The sequence below is a fragment of the Pseudonaja textilis genome, chromosome 3 (genome assembly GCF_049901715.1).
Source record: "Pseudonaja textilis isolate UNSWEBS1 chromosome 3, rPseTex1.2, whole genome shotgun sequence".
NCBI classification, from domain to species: Eukaryota; Metazoa; Chordata; class Lepidosauria; order Squamata; family Elapidae; genus Pseudonaja; species Pseudonaja textilis.
The window spans coordinates 194,444,581-194,461,684 of record NC_141992.1 but is presented as its reverse complement, the minus strand read 5'-3'; the positions used below and the strand labels follow the sequence as shown (position 1 = coordinate 194,461,684).

General features: G+C 45.0%; 1 protein-coding gene across 1 annotated transcript in view; it reads left to right on the top strand.

Moving 5' to 3' along the window:
- The first annotated feature begins 737 nt into the window (after positions 1–737).
- The window catches only part of KCNK9 (potassium two pore domain channel subfamily K member 9), a 121,836-nt gene continuing 105,469 nt past the window's right edge, over positions 738–17,104 (top strand). The window contains exon 1 of the mRNA XM_026716034.2: positions 738–1,233. Within this exon, the coding sequence (XP_026571819.1) occupies positions 951–1,233 (283 nt within the window). The 5' untranslated portion in view covers positions 738–950. The remainder of the gene's footprint in view (positions 1,234–17,104) is intronic.

The following is a 17,104-nucleotide window of genomic DNA, read 5'->3' as shown; positions in this document are numbered from 1 at the left end:
AAGCTGTGGTCAGTCGCTTTCTCCCTTCCCGGAAGTTCTCTCTCTCCCCGTCCCCTCCGAGGTCCAGGAGCCTGGCCGATGCCGGGCAGGCCTCCTCCTCCGGGAAAATCACCATTGGCCGCTTCTGGAGAAGACAGCCCAACTGTGCCCGGGCTGGAAGTGGAGTGCCTCTCGGGCCGACTTTCGAATGGGTCTCCTCTCCTTTCTGCCTCCCCACCCTTCAAAAAGGAGTACCTCGTTTCAACCCCTCTGATGGGACTTCCGCATCCTTCCACCCCTCCCGGGGCTTAAGAGTTGTCCGGGAATAAGTAACCAAGCTTCGGAAAGGCAGCGCCTCCAAGCAAGAGAAGCGAGGAGAAGGGAGAAAGAGAGAGACGGAGAGAGGGAGAGAGAGAGAGAGAGAGAGAGAGAGAGAGAGAAGTAGAGTTCGGGAGTTCTCCGCGCCACCGGTTCGACGGGAGCCGGGAGTTTGCCAAGAGTGGGCGGCTTGGCAGGGCTGGGCGAGAGAAAGAAAGCTTGTAGCTCAGGCTTGGGGGGTGGGCCACGCGGGCCAGGAGCTTCCCTTCCCTTCCCCTCCCGGACGGCTCCAAGGCTGGCTTGTTGAGGGAGAGGCGCCGTTGATGGCCCTGCGCGCCGGGACGGCTTGTTTGGCGCAGCTCTTGCGCAGGGTTTGCCGGCTGCGCCTTCAGCTCTCCAGACGCTCCAGCAGCCTCCTCTGCCTCTCCGCCTCCCAGGAAGACGACCACGCAGGCGGAGAGAAGCCTCCGCCGCCTCCGCCGCCGCCGATTCAGCACCAAGGACAGCCGCCGAGCCGAGGGAGCCCTATTGAGCGTCGCCGCGGCCGCCCCGCGCTGCTCGCCTGGCCGGGCGGCTGCCTCGGGGCCACCCTGTCGGATCCGCGGGCGGCCAGGGGGGGACATGGTCCCCTCCGTGGGCCCTTCCTGGCGGCCATGAAGAGGCAGAACGTGCGGACTCTCTCGCTGATCATCTGCACGTTCACTTACCTGCTGGTGGGGGCGGCGGTCTTCGACGCCCTCGAGTCGGAGCACGAGCTGCGCGAGGAGGAGCAGCTGAAAGCCGAGGAGACTCGGCTGAAGGGGAAATACAACATCACCAGCGACGACTACCAGCAACTGGAAGAGATCATCATGCAGTCGGAACCCCACCGGGCCGGCGTCCAGTGGAAATTTGCCGGCTCTTTCTACTTTGCCATTACGGTCATCACCACCATCGGTGAGTCCCCTTCTCGGTGGCTGGTGGGTGGGTGGGTGGGTGGGCATGGCCTCGTGGAGGCGGGGGGGGTCGGGTGAAGGAGGCCAAGTCTTGTCTGAGCAATTGACCGGTGGAGCTGAAGGCAAGGAAGAAGTAAGGGACAGATCTCTCCAAGCTGAGGTTAAAGGTATGCTAACTGTAGGATTGTGGGAAGAGAAGGCAAGGAAAGTCTTGGATGCGAGGCTGAAGTTTCACCCCTTCCCGGGGTTACCATCCAGGGCTTTCTCCTTTGTTGAAATGCCCACACAATTTCAATTTCTCAAACTTATGCTCCAATCTTTTCCACTTTCCCATGTTCCCGGGAAAAGTTTCCTCCATTGCAAAGAGCTAGGTTGGGAGTAAAAAACAGGGACTGGAAACTTTTCAGGGGGAATTAACTGTTACTGCTTTGGTCTCTCCACACCCATGTCTGGGGAACAACGCAAATCATGAGCTGTTTCCTCAGCAACACTAAGGGAGGTGCAAGGAAATGCTTCTGGCGTAATTCTTTGGCATGGACATCCCTGATACGAAAATACTTATTTAGAGAAGAATGTCAGCACAGCAACTTTTCAAAACAATTGGGCCTGCTATCGTACGCACAAGCCCGGGGAACTACTTCTCAGTCATCTGCGGGGACAGGTATAGAAGGATTTGAGCTGCAAGTTTTTGGTTTCAGCTTATTCGTGTCCTAGGGAAAAGATTTGCAAACTTCCACGGTTGTTCCTGGGCTATTGTTATAAAATCATTTTTAATGAGCTAAATACGAATCTTTACAAATGGATAGTTTGGAAGATGTTACATCTGAGCTGAAGGGTTGTTGGGATACAAATAAGTCAATATTATGCCTTTAACTGCTCCTTCTGATTATTTATTTTGGGAAAAAGGTGAATTGTCTAGAAAGTCTTTATGGCTTTATCCTAATTACAGGCTCATAACTTCTATCACCTCTCGTGAAAAAGAAAACAGTCGGCCATCAAGCGATATCACAACATCGGGAGTATTTCTTTTCAACAGTTGAACTCTGAAAGGGTTAAATAAGCTGTAAAATTGGCAGTTGGCTCCTGAGAAACTTTCCTTCCTCAATTTAAAGCAGTCATCAGTCTATCAACCCCATCAGTCCGAAACTCCTGGTTAAAAAGAAATTGGCAAAAGTAAAAATAAAAATATTGACATCGTGGGATGTCCCTTCTAGCCATTTTTTTTTTTGCAGTGGCTCCATTACAAGATGCGCATGTTTAAAAAAAACCAACGGATATGTCTTCTTAGGACATTGCTAACTGTGGCAGTCCCAAGATATGACCGGTTAATTATGCCTCGGTTGGATTCTATTGGGCAGGACGTGAACAAATAGATTGGTGTGATTAATCAAGATGGAAATTATCATGTGACTGTTTGGTCTTGTTGCACCCACAGGATTATTCATACATGAAAAGGCTGCCTGTTTTTTAAAGGAAGGTGCATTTCATCTTAATTAGAATTGTCAGCAAACAACACAGCTGCTACTTTCCCTAGGTTTACGTTTCGATGTTCTTACCTGTGGCAATGGATTGCTAACTGGGCAGATGATCCAACAGGCTTCTGTAACTGGTGTCTTCATTCGGGGGTGGAAAAGTTTTGTCCAACACATGTACGCGTTGGTTCCCTTACACAGCGGCCTCTTTCTTGTCTTATAATGAAGGTTCCCTATGAATTTGCAATCGGAATGGCTTAGGACCGATCTTAACATGTGTTTATTAGTGGAGAGGCTAAGAACATAAAGCTTTTTCTTAAAAAAAAAAGCAAGCATTCCAGCTGCTTCTTTTTATGGTGTTTTAATTTTTTCTATTAATTCCACTTAGTTTGCCCTTTTAGCGTGTCTCTCTGCTACAGAAGCATCAAATAGTTTCCTTTCATTTGGGTTGGCTATTAAGTTAATAATGCAGATAATAAGAGCACGAAAGGGGAAATCTTTTGTGCCAATAGAGCCATTTGTTGGAAGCTTGCTGTCCTCCGCATTTCTGAGTTGTTAATTTTAACAGCAGACTTGAAGCGCTTAGCTTCTGTACCTCTGGAATGGAGCTAAGAATGTTCTCATTGGGTTAACCAGAAAAACAAAAATAACAAAAGTGCTCAAGATTTTAAGCAATCCTGGATGCCACAACCTGGTAAGGCCCCATCAAGAGTGGGAATCATATATTGTGTACCTACCCATCCAACATTAAACTGTAGGTTCTAAAAGTCTAGATAGTTTCAGCGGATGTTACGGATGGGAACTTAAGACAATTTATACCAAAAGCAAGTCCTGCAGGTAATTATAGATTCTGAAGGGAATTATAGTTGAAATCTATAAAACCATACAAACAAAAGCAATTTATATTGACTGTTTCCTAGTATAATTTGATTGTTTATTGTACCCTATGACTATCACTAAGTGTTGCACCTTATGATTCTTGACTCTTGACGAATGTACCGTGTTTCTCATATAATAAGGCCGAGTCTTATATTTTTTTGAGCCCTGAAAAAATGGCTAGGTCGTCTTTTCAGGGGTGACTTAATTCCCCCCCTTGCATCTTCAGGTGGGTGGATGACGACAGCTTGGATGTTGACCTCGGCGTTGGTGGGGCACTTCGTATCGGGGTCAACGCAGACAGCACCATATCCAGGTGTGCAACAAAAGGACTTCCTAATGGCAAGCCCCCCCACCATTTCACCCCATTTCACGTTTTAATATAGGCCTTAATTTGGGGGGAGGAGCTTAATTTCATTTCATGCCTATAAAACATGCTGGGACTTCCTATTGGGGGAGGCCGTATTGTTGGAGAAACAGGGTATCTTTTCTTTTTGTACACTGAGAGCATTTGTACAAAGACAAATTCCCTGTGTGTCCAATCACCCTTGGCCACTAAAAAAAATTCTAGTCTAGTCTTGTCTAGTCTAGTCTAGTCTAGTCTAGTCTAGTCTAGTCTAGTCTAGTCTAGTCTTCCCTTCCACTCCACTCCACTCCACTCCACTCCACTCCACTCCACTCCACTCCATTCCATTCCATTCCATTCCATTCCATTCCATTCTATTCTATTCTATTCTATTCTATTCTATAAAGGCCTGGAAATACGTTGGTTTCTCACCAATGTGAAATTTGTAGTCCTTCATTGTAGAAAAATAATGCAGAAAACCAGAATGAGAAAAGGAAGACCTTTCTGTACACAATATATAGAATCCATCTATGGAATTCCATTCTTTGTCTATCTATTGAGTGTCATGGTGGCCTAGTGGTGAAGATAATTAACTCCACTTAGAAGATTGAGAGTTCAATCCTAGGTGGGAGCAGATGTTTCTCTCCTAGAATGTGAAAAAAAGAAAAAAATCTGCTGTCAACTCCACATAGGTGTCAGGAAGGGCATTTGGCTAGTAAATGCTCAGCTCCATCCAGTCACCCCAACTCTACCCCAAATACGGACCACATGCTTGTAAAAATGGATCCATCTAGCCATCCATCCGTCCGTCCATTGTGAGTGTTCTGACCGAGGCTTCCCCAACAGCACAAAGCTGATTCCTCGTCCTGATAAACCCCTTTCATTTAGTTTACAGTGAATTCCTCTCCAGCAAAGTCCCAGCCAACAATCTTTTAAGATATTTCAAAACTACAGACCTTTATCAGACTTGGAGAGTTGCCAACCCGATATCTTTCAGAGGCTGCACTGTAGCAGACAATACTTGGCCCAGAATGCAGGAACAGATCTTCACCCAAATGAACTTAATTGTCTCCTGCAAAGCCCCACTCCCCTTTTGCTCCTCTTTTATACCCTATGGGAGGGGCCATTCACCATCTACCTGTGGCATTACTCCCAAGTTGACCCTTGTTCCTTAGCTCTTCCCTTCTTCTGGCAGCTCTGTGCATGTGCACACTGAGAACGGGCTCCAGCTGTTCTTCTGCCTCACTGATCTCCGACTCCAAAGGCAGCTGATAACTGCAAGCCTGCCTTGGCCCCATCTCTGCCTCTGATGCAGAGTACTTGTCAGAGTCTTCCCCAGATTCCAGGCTAGCCCATGTTCCTCCCCAGGCTCCTCACTGTCCGAGTATGTCACCAGCTCTGTTGGCCACTGGAGGCCACAACAGTGAGCTGCCTAGTTATTTCTTGAAATGGGTGGCTATAAAATTCTCTCTCTTTCTCCATCTCTCCCTCATTCTCTCTCTCTTTGCCTCCTATCCATCCATCTGTCTAAGGAACTCTAGGTGGCCTACCAAATACTATGTCACTGCATTCTATTCCAATGCCTATGGAAGAGCCAAAAACACCAGTAGGATCAAGGACTCAGAAGGGTTGCTCTTCCAAAGGGCAGGCGTAGCTGTGGAGAAGACAGGTCTCCTAAATTCCCTGGGATGTCACTGCTTTAGAGCTGTAAAATGGCGCATCCCAACTCTCTCAGATATGACTGGTTGATAATAGGAGAGAGAAGGCCCCTTGGCCACTAGAAGTTATGAAGGACATAGAAATGACAACCCTTGATAGAAAGAGTTACCAATGGCTTCTGACTTTCAAATCAAGGTAGCATTGCTATGTGTAGTGGTTTTTAGGAAGCAACTGTAATATATTTGCTTTTCTGTCCAGGCTCATGAACCATCTGAATATTCCTGTGATACAAAATGTTGGACCAATCAATATAGAATAGAATAGAATTCTTTATTGGCCAAGTGTGATTGGACACACAAGGAATTTGTCTTAGTGCAAATGCTCTCAGTGTACATAAAAGAAAAGATACATTTGTCAAGAGTCAAGAATCATCAGGTGCAACACTGAATAATAGTCATAGCATACAATAAGCAATCAAATCAATAAATCATAAGGATACAAGCGACAAAGTTACAGACACAAGTGGGAGGAGATGGGTGATAAGGAGTGATGAGAAGATTAATAGTAATAGTAGTGCAGACTTTGTAAGTAGTTGGACAGTGTTGAGCAAATTATTTGTTTAGCAGAGTGATGGCATTTGGGAAAAAGCTGTCCTTGTGTGCAGTGCTCTATAGCATCGTTTTGAGGGTAGGAGTTGAAACAGTTTATATCCAGGATGTGAGGGGTCTGTAGATATTTTCACAGCCCTCTTTTTGACTTGGGCAATATACAGATCCTCAATGGAAGGCAGGTTGGTAGCAATTGTTTTTTCTGCAGTCCTAATTATCCTCTGAAGTCTGTGTCTGTCTTGTTGGGTTTCAGAACATAAGCACTGAACATTCAACAACATGGTTGCATGTCGCATCATTCTGCCTTAAATCAATGCATACTTTCTTTGTTGGCCAAGGATGTGTTAATCCTCATCATGAAATTAGTTGCCTGTGGAAGATATCAAAATCAATGGCAAATTAACCATGATTTAATTTTCATTCCCGCAGAATTCAGGCAACTTGTGACCCATGACTGTATGAACAACACCCAGGTTCAAGTTGTGCTCTGAGACACAAACTGATGAAATGGGTGAACTAGGCAACATTAACCAACTAGCCAAGCTGTGGGAATGTATGTGGTAGATCTTTATTTATTGCTGTGTGAATGAAGTTCCTCCTAGAAGACGTGAAATTGATTAACTTTCTCTCTTTAATGGGTGGATTTTTCTTCTTTTCTTTTTTTTTGACTTTAGGAGAGAGAAAAAATGTTTTTAAAGTTGAAAAAAACTGGTTGCTGACATGAAGGGTGCTACTTTTGTTGAGTGTTAAGTGGTGTTGTTAGGGTTTCTTTTTTAAAAAAATGTTTCTATTTTTAAACTCACCTTGAAGACATTGTTTGCTCTCAGTTTTTCAGCTGAGAAGCCACCTGGGTACAATTCAGAATGAAAAAAAAAACATTTTGCGGTTTAATGAGAAATGATTTAGCATTTCGTTTTGTTGGGACACTAGAATTTAAGTTGCCAATATAATTTTCCTCATCCATGAATACTTCTAGTTGTACTTTCTGGATTCTTATTCAAGTTTGGGAAAGGAATGGAATTGTAACAACAACAACAATAATAATAATGTTCCAAAGATTAACTTCTCTGGATGATAAGCTGGTATTTGACTCTGAAATGGTTAAAGTTTTCAAGAATCTTCTATTTGTTTAAAACATTTAAACATCTAGAATTAAAATTGTCTCATTTCCTTCCAGGCATTGTCTTAATTTGATAATCCCTTTTATAGTTTGATTATTGACATTGATTTCTAGGTACTGATATTTTTTTGTTGTTTATTTGAACCAAACCATTAAAGTGAAGTTCCAAGCTAAGAAATAGACACTGTAGAGCAGGGGTGTCAAACTTGATTTCATTGAGGATAGCATCAGGATTGTGTTTGACCTGGGGGTGGGTGTGGGGGTGTGGCTGGGGTGGGCGGGGCCAGCTCGACATCACTCATGTTGGGGGCATCTGTGGTGGCCAAGTGCTAAGGCAGTATTTCCCTCAGTCCCTCCCTCACTCTCATTATTATCTTCCTTCCTTCCTTCCTTCCTTCCTTCCTTCCTTCCTTCCTTCCTTCCTTCCTTCCTTCCTTCCTTCCTTCCTTTTCTTCTTTTTCCTTTCCTCTTCATTCTCCTTTCTTCTTCCTTCCCATCTTGGATGAGAAGCGAAGCATCTTCAAAGAAAAACCAGAAAGTCCAGTTGTCTCTTGAAAAAAAAGCACCTTTGGGATACCCAGGTTAAGGTTGCATTGCCAGCCCTGCCTCTTTAACTTTTGTTATGCAACTGAGAAAATGGTAGGCTGTAGCTATTTGATCCCTGCAGTGGGGGCGTTGCTGTTGATTTTTATCCTTTGCTTCTAATAAGTTGGATCCAGATTTAGGAAGTAGTCTTAAATCTTAATAAGTCAGATCAGATTTAGGAAGCAAGGAAATCCCAAGGACTTTAGTTAATGGTGAATAAGCTGTCCTGAGGATTTCATTGGGTGGCAACAACCTACCTCAAGAAAGTTTCATGTGATCTAATGAATTCCTTTCTTTTATGTGAACAGTTTTCAAATGGTGGTATAGTAGTATATAATCATAATCAACAAATAGCAATAGCACTTAGATTTATATATTGTTTCACAGTGCTTTACAGACCTCTCTAAGCCGTTTACAGAGTCAGTCTCTTGCCCCCAACAATCTGGGTCCTCATTTTACCCACCTCGGAAGCACAGGAGGCTGAGTCAACCTTGAGCCTGGTGAGACTCGAACTGCCAAATTGCAGACAGCCAGCAGGCAGCAGAAGCAGCCTGCAATACTGCACTCTAACCACTGCACCACCGTGGCTCATCTGTAATGTTTATTTACTTATTTAAGTTTATATGGACATCCGTCTCAAATTTATAACTCTGGATGGCTAACAATTACAAACACACAAAAACATGTACAACAGTAAAATAACCACACACGTTATTAGTGCCAAGTTAAAAATCACCTAACAGCAGCTCAACACAACCTTGTTATATCTCTGGATCGGCCAATGTGGTGACAAAATCACTTTGGGGACAAAAACATTTGGGGGGAGGGCATGATGTTTCATAGAGCTAGTCCCATTGATCCATCAGATGACATTCTGTAGTAGATGTGACCTCAAGCTTGCCTCTTCTGCTATGTCTAAAGGGATGGGTGGATATGATTGGGACTGATCTTTAAATTTATGTTTGAGAAGGAAGGAAGAAAGGAGATGGGGATGAGAAGATGGAAGGAAGGAAGGAAGGAGAAGGAGGGAAAGAAGGAAAGAAGAAAGGAAAGAGATGGGGATGAGAAGACGGAAGGAAGGAAGGAATTGATTTATTCAATGCCTTCAAATCCTTCTTTCGCCAAAGACAGTGGCACTATTACACTACACACAGTAGATGTGTTTATACAACAATGTTTATACAACACATCTAATTTGATTTCCAAATTAACACCATTCCTGGATTTCCATTGAAATTGATCCTTAAACTAGTCAAGCAGACTGGGGTTTGTGCAATAAGCTAAGTCAGGAAAAAAACCAAATCACTCAACACTCAACATGAAGTCTAAACATGATGCCTAATCAAGTATGGCACTTGTGCCAATGCATCTGCTTGCCTTATGAATGATTTGGTTCAACAGGTACAAGCTTGTGAACTTGCCCATGAATAGACTGTCAGTGGTGACCTGTTTTGGGCACATATATGTTTCCAACTTGTTTTTCTACCAACTGCATTATTAGGTGTACATTTTCATGAAGTGTGCAGAATATACGAGGATTGTATTTCCCACTTGTGTCAACTCTATTGAGGGAAATGATGAATCACTTAAGAATTAAGAATATGGAAAATCAAGACTTCATGCGCATTTCTTCCTGACAATGTTATCTGACTGCCTTTCTTTGTGGAAGGACTTTCCTTCCTTCCTTCCTTCCTTCCTTCCTTCCTTCCTTCCTTCCTTCCTTCCTTCCTTCCTTCCTTCCTTCCTTCCTTCCTTCCTGACTTCCTCCCCTCCCTCCCCTCCCTCCTTCATCTCTATCTCCTTCCTTCCCTCCTGCCTCCCTCCTCTATTTCCTTCCTCTCCATCTCCTTCCTTCCTCTCCGTCCCTCCTCTCTCCCTCCTCTCTATCTCCTTCCTTTCTTTCTCCCTCCCTACTTCCCTTCCTCTCTATCTCCTTTTTCCTTCTTTCTTTCCTTCTTTCCTCCCTCCCTCCATACTTCTCTCTCCTCTCCTTCCTTCCTTCCCTCCCTCCTCCCTCTCTATTTTTCTTTCTTTCTTCCTCCTCCTATTTCCTTCCTCTCCTTCCTTCCTTCTTCCTTCCTTCCTTCTTCCCCTCTCTCCTCCTTCCTCCTTCCTTCCTTCTATCTCCTTCCTTTCTTCCCTCCCTCCCTTCTTCCCTCCTCTCTATCTCCTTCCTTCCTCCTCTCTATCTCCCTCCACTCTGTCTCCTTCCTTTCTTTCTCCCTCACCACTTCCCTTCTTCTCTATCTCTTTCTTTCTTTCTTTCTTTTCCATCCTTCCTTCCTTCCTTCCTTCCATCCTTTCTTCTTGCCTTCCTCCTCCCTTCTTCCCTTCCTTCTCTATCTTCTTCCTTCCTTCCTTCCTTCCTTCCTCCCTCCCTCCCTCCCTCCCTCCCTCCCTCCCTCCTCCCCAAACATAACTTTAAGGAAAGATAAGGAAGATAACTGATCTTCATCTTTGCACCCAATTCTTTTTTTGTTGAACCCTTTCCTACATTTTCCCTATCTTTGAGACAATGTGGTAGACACCATATTGGCTTGTATGGAGGTGGAGGTGGGTGGGAATTGAAGAGAAAGTGGGACATGATATCCCTGATGCTAATGATACGCCTCATGTTATTTGCATAATGACACCATGACTTAATCCCTGCATGTTGGACTGCATGTTTACTCTTGCATGTAGTCGCTGCGATAGAAAGCCCCCCTGTTGGGGCCCCTGGACCGGCTGGGTGGGTGTGGCCAGGTGGTCATGTGGGTGGGTGGGAGTGGCCAATTTAGCAGTCCATTAAACAATACACACAAATTCAACTTTAATTTGTTATGCTCCTAGAGGTGGAAAACAGGTTAGTGCAGAGATGTGGCTGCCTTGGGGGTGTGTTGAGGGACTTCTGTTTGTGTGTGTCTGTGTGTGTCTTTCTCTCTCTCTCCCCCTGTCTCTCTCTGGAGGCTGAGGAGACCAAAAATGGGTCGTATCAGGTGTGGGTCTTGTGAGGGGCCAGGTGTGGGTCATATCAGGTAAGGGTCTTGTGACGGATCTTGTGAAGGGGTCAGGTGTGGATCACGTCAGGTGAGGGCCATCACTTTTTAAAGTCATTTTATTGAGTGCTGTTGTAACTTCAAATGAATGAACTGTTGTAAGTCGAGGACTGCCAGTATAGGAGAGGACTTGTCTTTGATAGGAAATGGCCTGTTGGTCAAATGTGAGGAAAAACCACTGTTTTTCTTGGATCTTAGAGTCTTAGTGGGCAACCAGTTAAGTATGAGTCAACAGTGTGCAGCGGCAGCCCAAAAAAAGCCAACACAATCCTAAATTGCATTATCAGAGGGATACAATCAAGATGAAGTGAGGTACTAATATCACTCTATAAAGCCTTACTAAGACCACACCTGGAGTGCTGCATTTGGTCACCACATTATAAAAAAGATGTTGAGACTCTAGAAAGAGTGCAGAGAAGAGCAACCAGGATGATTAGGGGCCTGGAGGCTAAAACATACGATGAACAGTTGCAGGAACCGGGCATGGCTAGTCTAATGAAGAAAAGGACCAGGGGAGACATGATAACAGTGTTCCAATATTTGAGAGGCTGCTACAGAGAGGAGATGGGGTGTCAACCAATTTTCCAAAGCCCCTGAAGATGAGACAAGGAATAATGGATGGAAACTGAACAAGGAAATATTTAACCCAAAAATAAGGAGAAATTTTCTGACAGTGGGAACAATCAACCAATGGAAACAAAAGTTGTCTTCGGAAGTTGTGAGAGATTCATCACGGAAGCGTTCAAGTAGAGATTGGACTGCCATTTGTCCGAAATGGTGTAGGGTCTCCTGCTTGGGCGGTGGGTTGGACTAAATGACCTACAAGGTACTTTCCAACTCTGTTAATCTGTTAAACTGTCTCTTTCACTTCCTTGCAGTGCTTCCATTCCTCTCTTCTTTCAGAAAAGGTATTCAGATCTGTTTTAATCAAGTCCTTTGTTAATTACGCCTTCACAATTTAAAAAAAACATTTATTTATTTATCTACGGCATTGAGTGCTTATTTGCTAATGGAAAAATACAGTATTAGGAGAAGGTATAATAAGTAAATTATGCCATTATAAATGCTAGGGCTCGAAGCAGCCAGCCCCTAAATTTCCTAAGGTTAGAGAGACTGCCAATTTGGACTGTTTAATTTTGCAATTTCCATAATTTATTCTGATTGCAACATCTGTGGGCTTATAAATGCCCACAAAATCCAGTTTTGCTACCAGCGGATAAAGAGAATTTTGGAAGTCGAGTTGACACGAACCTACTTATAGATGCAATTAAAATTTATTGGTGTGCTCTTCTCTCCATTCTGAAGTGAGCAAACAGTACTGTCAAAATGTGTTCCTAATATCAAAATCACCCAAATGTTTCTCAGGCTTTTTGGAATATTAGCTGGATTTATTTATTTAGTGTATGACATGCGACGCCACGGAAATTTACAAATGCTAGGCACACAATGCAGTCCTGCCCACTTAGATTCATAGTTACTCTATTCAATGCTTGCTTGCCTATCCTTGGTGTACCACGGAGGGTAAACTAGTTTTACACCAGCTGATTAATAGTGCTTGAGTTGCTGGCTCTTCTGGGCTCTTCCACCGGTCTTGCCCCCACCTCGTGTCACGATGCCTCGTCTCTGGCCAAGTCCAGTGCCACCTCCCACCCTCTGCACACACTAATGCGGCTAGGTTTTTCCCCACCAAAGTGGTACCCATTTATCTACTTGCGCTTTTGCATGCTTTTGAACTGTTGCTCAGCAAGAGCTAGGGATCGAGCGATGGGAGCTCACTCCATCTCATGGAGCCAGGCTCGAACCATCGGAATGCAGATTTATTTATTTGCTTGTTTGTTTGTTTATTTATTTATTTGTCAAACATGTACAAGGTAACAAGTACAAGGCTGAACATAAACATGAACAAAGGAGGTAAATACAGATAAATGGGGACAGTAAGACAGGGACGGTAGGCATCCTGGTGCGCTTATGCACGCCCCCTTTAAGGACCTCTTAGGAATGGGGTGTGGTCCACAGTAGACAGTTTGAGGTTGAAGCTGTCAGGGTTTGAGGCTACAACAACGGAGTCGGGTAGGGCGTTCCAGGCATTGACCACTCTGTTGCTGAAGTCGTATTTTCTGCAATTGAGTTTGGAGCGGTTTACCTTGAGTTTGTATTGGTTGTTTGCCCGTGTTGTTATTGTTTCTGGCTGGCATTTCCAGCATCCTTAAGCCTCTACACACACACACACACACACACACACACACACACACACACACACACGGAGAACACAAAGAAACTGAATTGAACAATGGGTGGAAAAGCTGTGTCTGCCCTTGATCTTTATCCAAAGTTGTGGGTTCAAAAGAAAGCATGGGGGTTGGACTAGAAGACCTCCAAGATCCCTTTCAACTCTCTTATTCTATTGTATACTCTTCTCAGTGCCTAGTATCTACCACTGACTTGGTACACAATGATGTATGGATATGGTGAAGGTCAGGATAGTTGGCAAGAACAGAAAAATTTCAAGAGTGATTGTGTACAATCTTGATGCAAGTTGTACTGATTTGTTAGTTTTCTTTTCTTTTTCCTCTTATCTTCTGCCTTTAATTGCTTTTTCCTCTTGCTTTCTATTTTTCTGTTTTGCTTATCCCAAAAGGGAATAGAAGGATGGATAGGGATGCGTCACCAGTTTTGATTTAGATGCGGGTAAATGTACAGAAGGACAAGAAGTTTAAATATTCCCATAGACAGCAATCGGATGCTGAGCTGGCCCCATTGATTGACTGAGCCATCCTGCAGCTCTCTAAGGCAAACCCCAAAAGTGCTTTTCCAAGAGGCAATTGGACTCTCTTTGTTTTACCTTGAAGATGTTTCACTTCTCATCCAAGATGCTTCTTCCCTTCTGACTGAATAGTGGAGAATGGAAGGATTTATACTCCTTGTAGTCATCTAGTCATTAGCACTCATCTTAAAAGTCATTGAGGCCACTTGGAGGTTTATCTGTGTCCTCAGGGTCACTTGAATAGTTACAACACAGTCCTTTCCGCAGTTCCAAGAAGGTTCCATACCTATTTGCACTCTTCAGGTGACTCTGAGGACACAGATAAACCTCAAGTGGTCTCAACAACTCTCAAACAGAGTGCTAATGATCGGATGATTGCAAGGAATATAAATCCTTCCATCCTCCCACCATTCAGTCAGAATGGAAGAAGCTTCTAGGCCAGGGGTGTCAAACTCGATTTCATTGAGGGCCACATCAGGGTTGTGTTAGATCTCAGGGTGGGGGGGGGCAGGGTGTGTGTGGCTGGGGTGGGTGTGTCCAGCTTGACATCACTCATGCTGGGGTGGTTGCCACTGGTGGCCCAAGCATTCTGCCAGTGAAAACGGGCTCCTGAGCTCCGTTTTCGGCTGCAATGGCCTCCTGCAACTCTGCCAGTGAAAATGGAGCACACAGCCCACCCAAGCTCCATTTTCACTGGCAGAGGCACTGCAGGCCAGTGCTGTTTCCAGGGCGACCCTGCGGGCCAAATCTAAGCACCCCATGGGCCGGATCTGTCCCTCAGGCCTTGAATTTGACACCACTGGTCTAGGCCTTTCTCTCTGTGCTCTTAATGCCTTTTCCTACTACAGCCAGAGACTACAATGAGATTGTGGGGAATGGGGGCTATTTTCGAATGATATTCTGAAATCTGCAACTTGTCAGAAGGTGCTGTGTCTTGAGGATATGACTCTCCATCTGCAAGAAGGCTCCATGGCAGCCAGTTTAAAGTTTCCCATGGGGCTTATATTTTGGGGTAATCAGACTTTCCTGAAAGCAATTAATTTAATGGAGGAGACAATAGGTATTACTCTTGCAAATTATCTCTTCTCCCTGGCTGTTCCTGAAAGTCTTTAGCTTGGCTGCCTTATACAAAACTGACACCAGCCAGAGCATAAAACAACTCAAAGTAGTAATGTAAGATCAGAAGAGGTGGAGAGACCCGGACCATAGAATAGCCAAGATTCAGATACAATTGTATGAATATCATCATCATCATCATCATCATCATCATCATCATCATCATCATCATCAACCCAACACAGATACCTGACTATTGCTTAATAGCGTCTGGCTTTCCAGAGAAAACTTTAGCTTCCTTTCACTTGCTGTTCTAATTGGAATGTCAAATACTTCTGCCCCCTAAGGCAGGGGTCCCCAACCATCGGGCCGCGGACCGGTACCGGTCCATGGAACATTTCCTACTGGGCCGCCAGTTTGCTGGGTGCCGCCATCTTGTTTGATGAGAAAGTGCTTCTGGGTGAGCTTTTTCAGTTGGAAAGCGGTGTTTGGGTCCTGAAGGAATCCCCGCGCCTTAGTTTAATCGAAGGGGGGCTTTGAACGAAACTAAGGCGCGAGGATTCTTTCAGCACCCAAGGCAAGGCGAGACGAGTGACCGTCCCAAAGCTGTCCCGAAGCGAAGCCCATCGACAAAGGTACAAAGGAGGAGTTGAAGGTGGCGGGAAGAAGCGGGGGACGGCTGGCTGGCTGGTTGCTCGGTTCGCCTTGCCTTGTCATGCGTGCTGATGCTGGTACCGGGCCGCAGATCATTTTGTGATGCCGGTACCAGGCCGTGGCACAAAAAAGATTGGGGTCCACTGCCCTAAGGGATATTTCCCCTCCAAGCTATTTCCACATTGGTGGCTGGAAGGTATATTTTACAATTCCACATGGGAATGCTGTCCATTAGCTCTTTGCCCTTAAAGACTATGGATGGTGTAAGTCTCTGTAGACTTCATGAGCAGAGGTGGTATTCAGCCAGTTCTGACAGGTTCTGGAGAACCAGTAGTGGAAATTTTGAGTAGTTTCAGAGAACCGGCAAATACTACCTCTGACTGGCTTTGCCCTCATCTATTCTCTCTCTGCCTCCCACTGAGTCCCAGCTGGTTGGCTGGGTCTTCTTTTGTTGCCCTACACAGGAGAATGGAGCTGGAAAGCAGGTTAGTGGGGTGGGGAGGGAATGGGGATTTTGCAGGATCCTTCCCCTGGAGTAAGGTGGGAATGGAGATTTTGCAGTATCTTTCCCCTGCCATGCCCACCAAGCCACACCACACCCACTAAGCCATACCCACAGAACTGGCAGTAAATTTTTTTGAATACCATCACTGTTCATGAGATCTTCTGTAGCATGGATGTCAAACTCAATTGCATTGAGGGTCGCATCAGGGCTGTGATTGACCTCAGGGGTGTGTGTGTGGACGTGGCTGACTGGGTGGGTGTGGCCAGCTGGACCAGGGGTGGGATTCAAACTTTTTAACAACTGGTTCTGTGGGCGTGGCTTAGGTGGTGGGCGTGGCTTGGTAATCATGTGACTGGATGGGCATGGCTTGGTGGTCATGTTATTGGCTGGGCATGGCCAACTCAATATCACTTACAACGAGGCACGCATCTCCTTGCCTGGCCTCTCATGAGTGTGGGGATGCTGCAAGAGTCGTAAGTGTGAAAAATGGTCACAAGTCACTTTTTTCAGTGCCATTGTAACTTTGAATAGTCACTCCACACAAACAAAGTACCAGCAAAGGAGGGAAAAATACTCCAGAGATGTTCCTGAGACAGGAAGTCTAGTCCTGCTTAGAATGTCATAAGGGTTAACGGAGAGGCAGTTTCTGTAAGCAACACCAGAATGTTTCCTTCCTGCCTTCCTTACAGGATTAGGGCAATAATTTCTTCTAACAACCGGTTCTCCAAACTGCTTAGAGTGTTAACAACCGGTTCTAGAGAATAGGTACAAACCGGTAGAATCCCACCCCTGAGTTTGATGCCACTCCCCAAACCGCTGGCATGTTTCCTCTTCACGTTGGGTAGATCGGGCTGAAGCTATGCTGGCCCGATCTTTCCTCTTTGCATTGGGTAGATCAGGATGGCCCTGTGGGCTGGATCCGACCACATTGCAGACTGGATCTGGCCCATGGACCTTGAGTTTGACATCCCTGTTCTATAGAAACTTACAGAATATGATTCATCTCATATGAATTACCTCATGGCTGAAGTGACTAATGCTGTGTGATTAATTGCACTCTTGTCATGACAGTCCTGAGAACCATGACCTAACTACCACCACTACTACTGTTAACTATTACTACTAATACTTAGACAGAGCTAGAGGTGGTATTCAGCAGGTTCTGACCAGTTCTGGAGAACCAGTAGCGGAA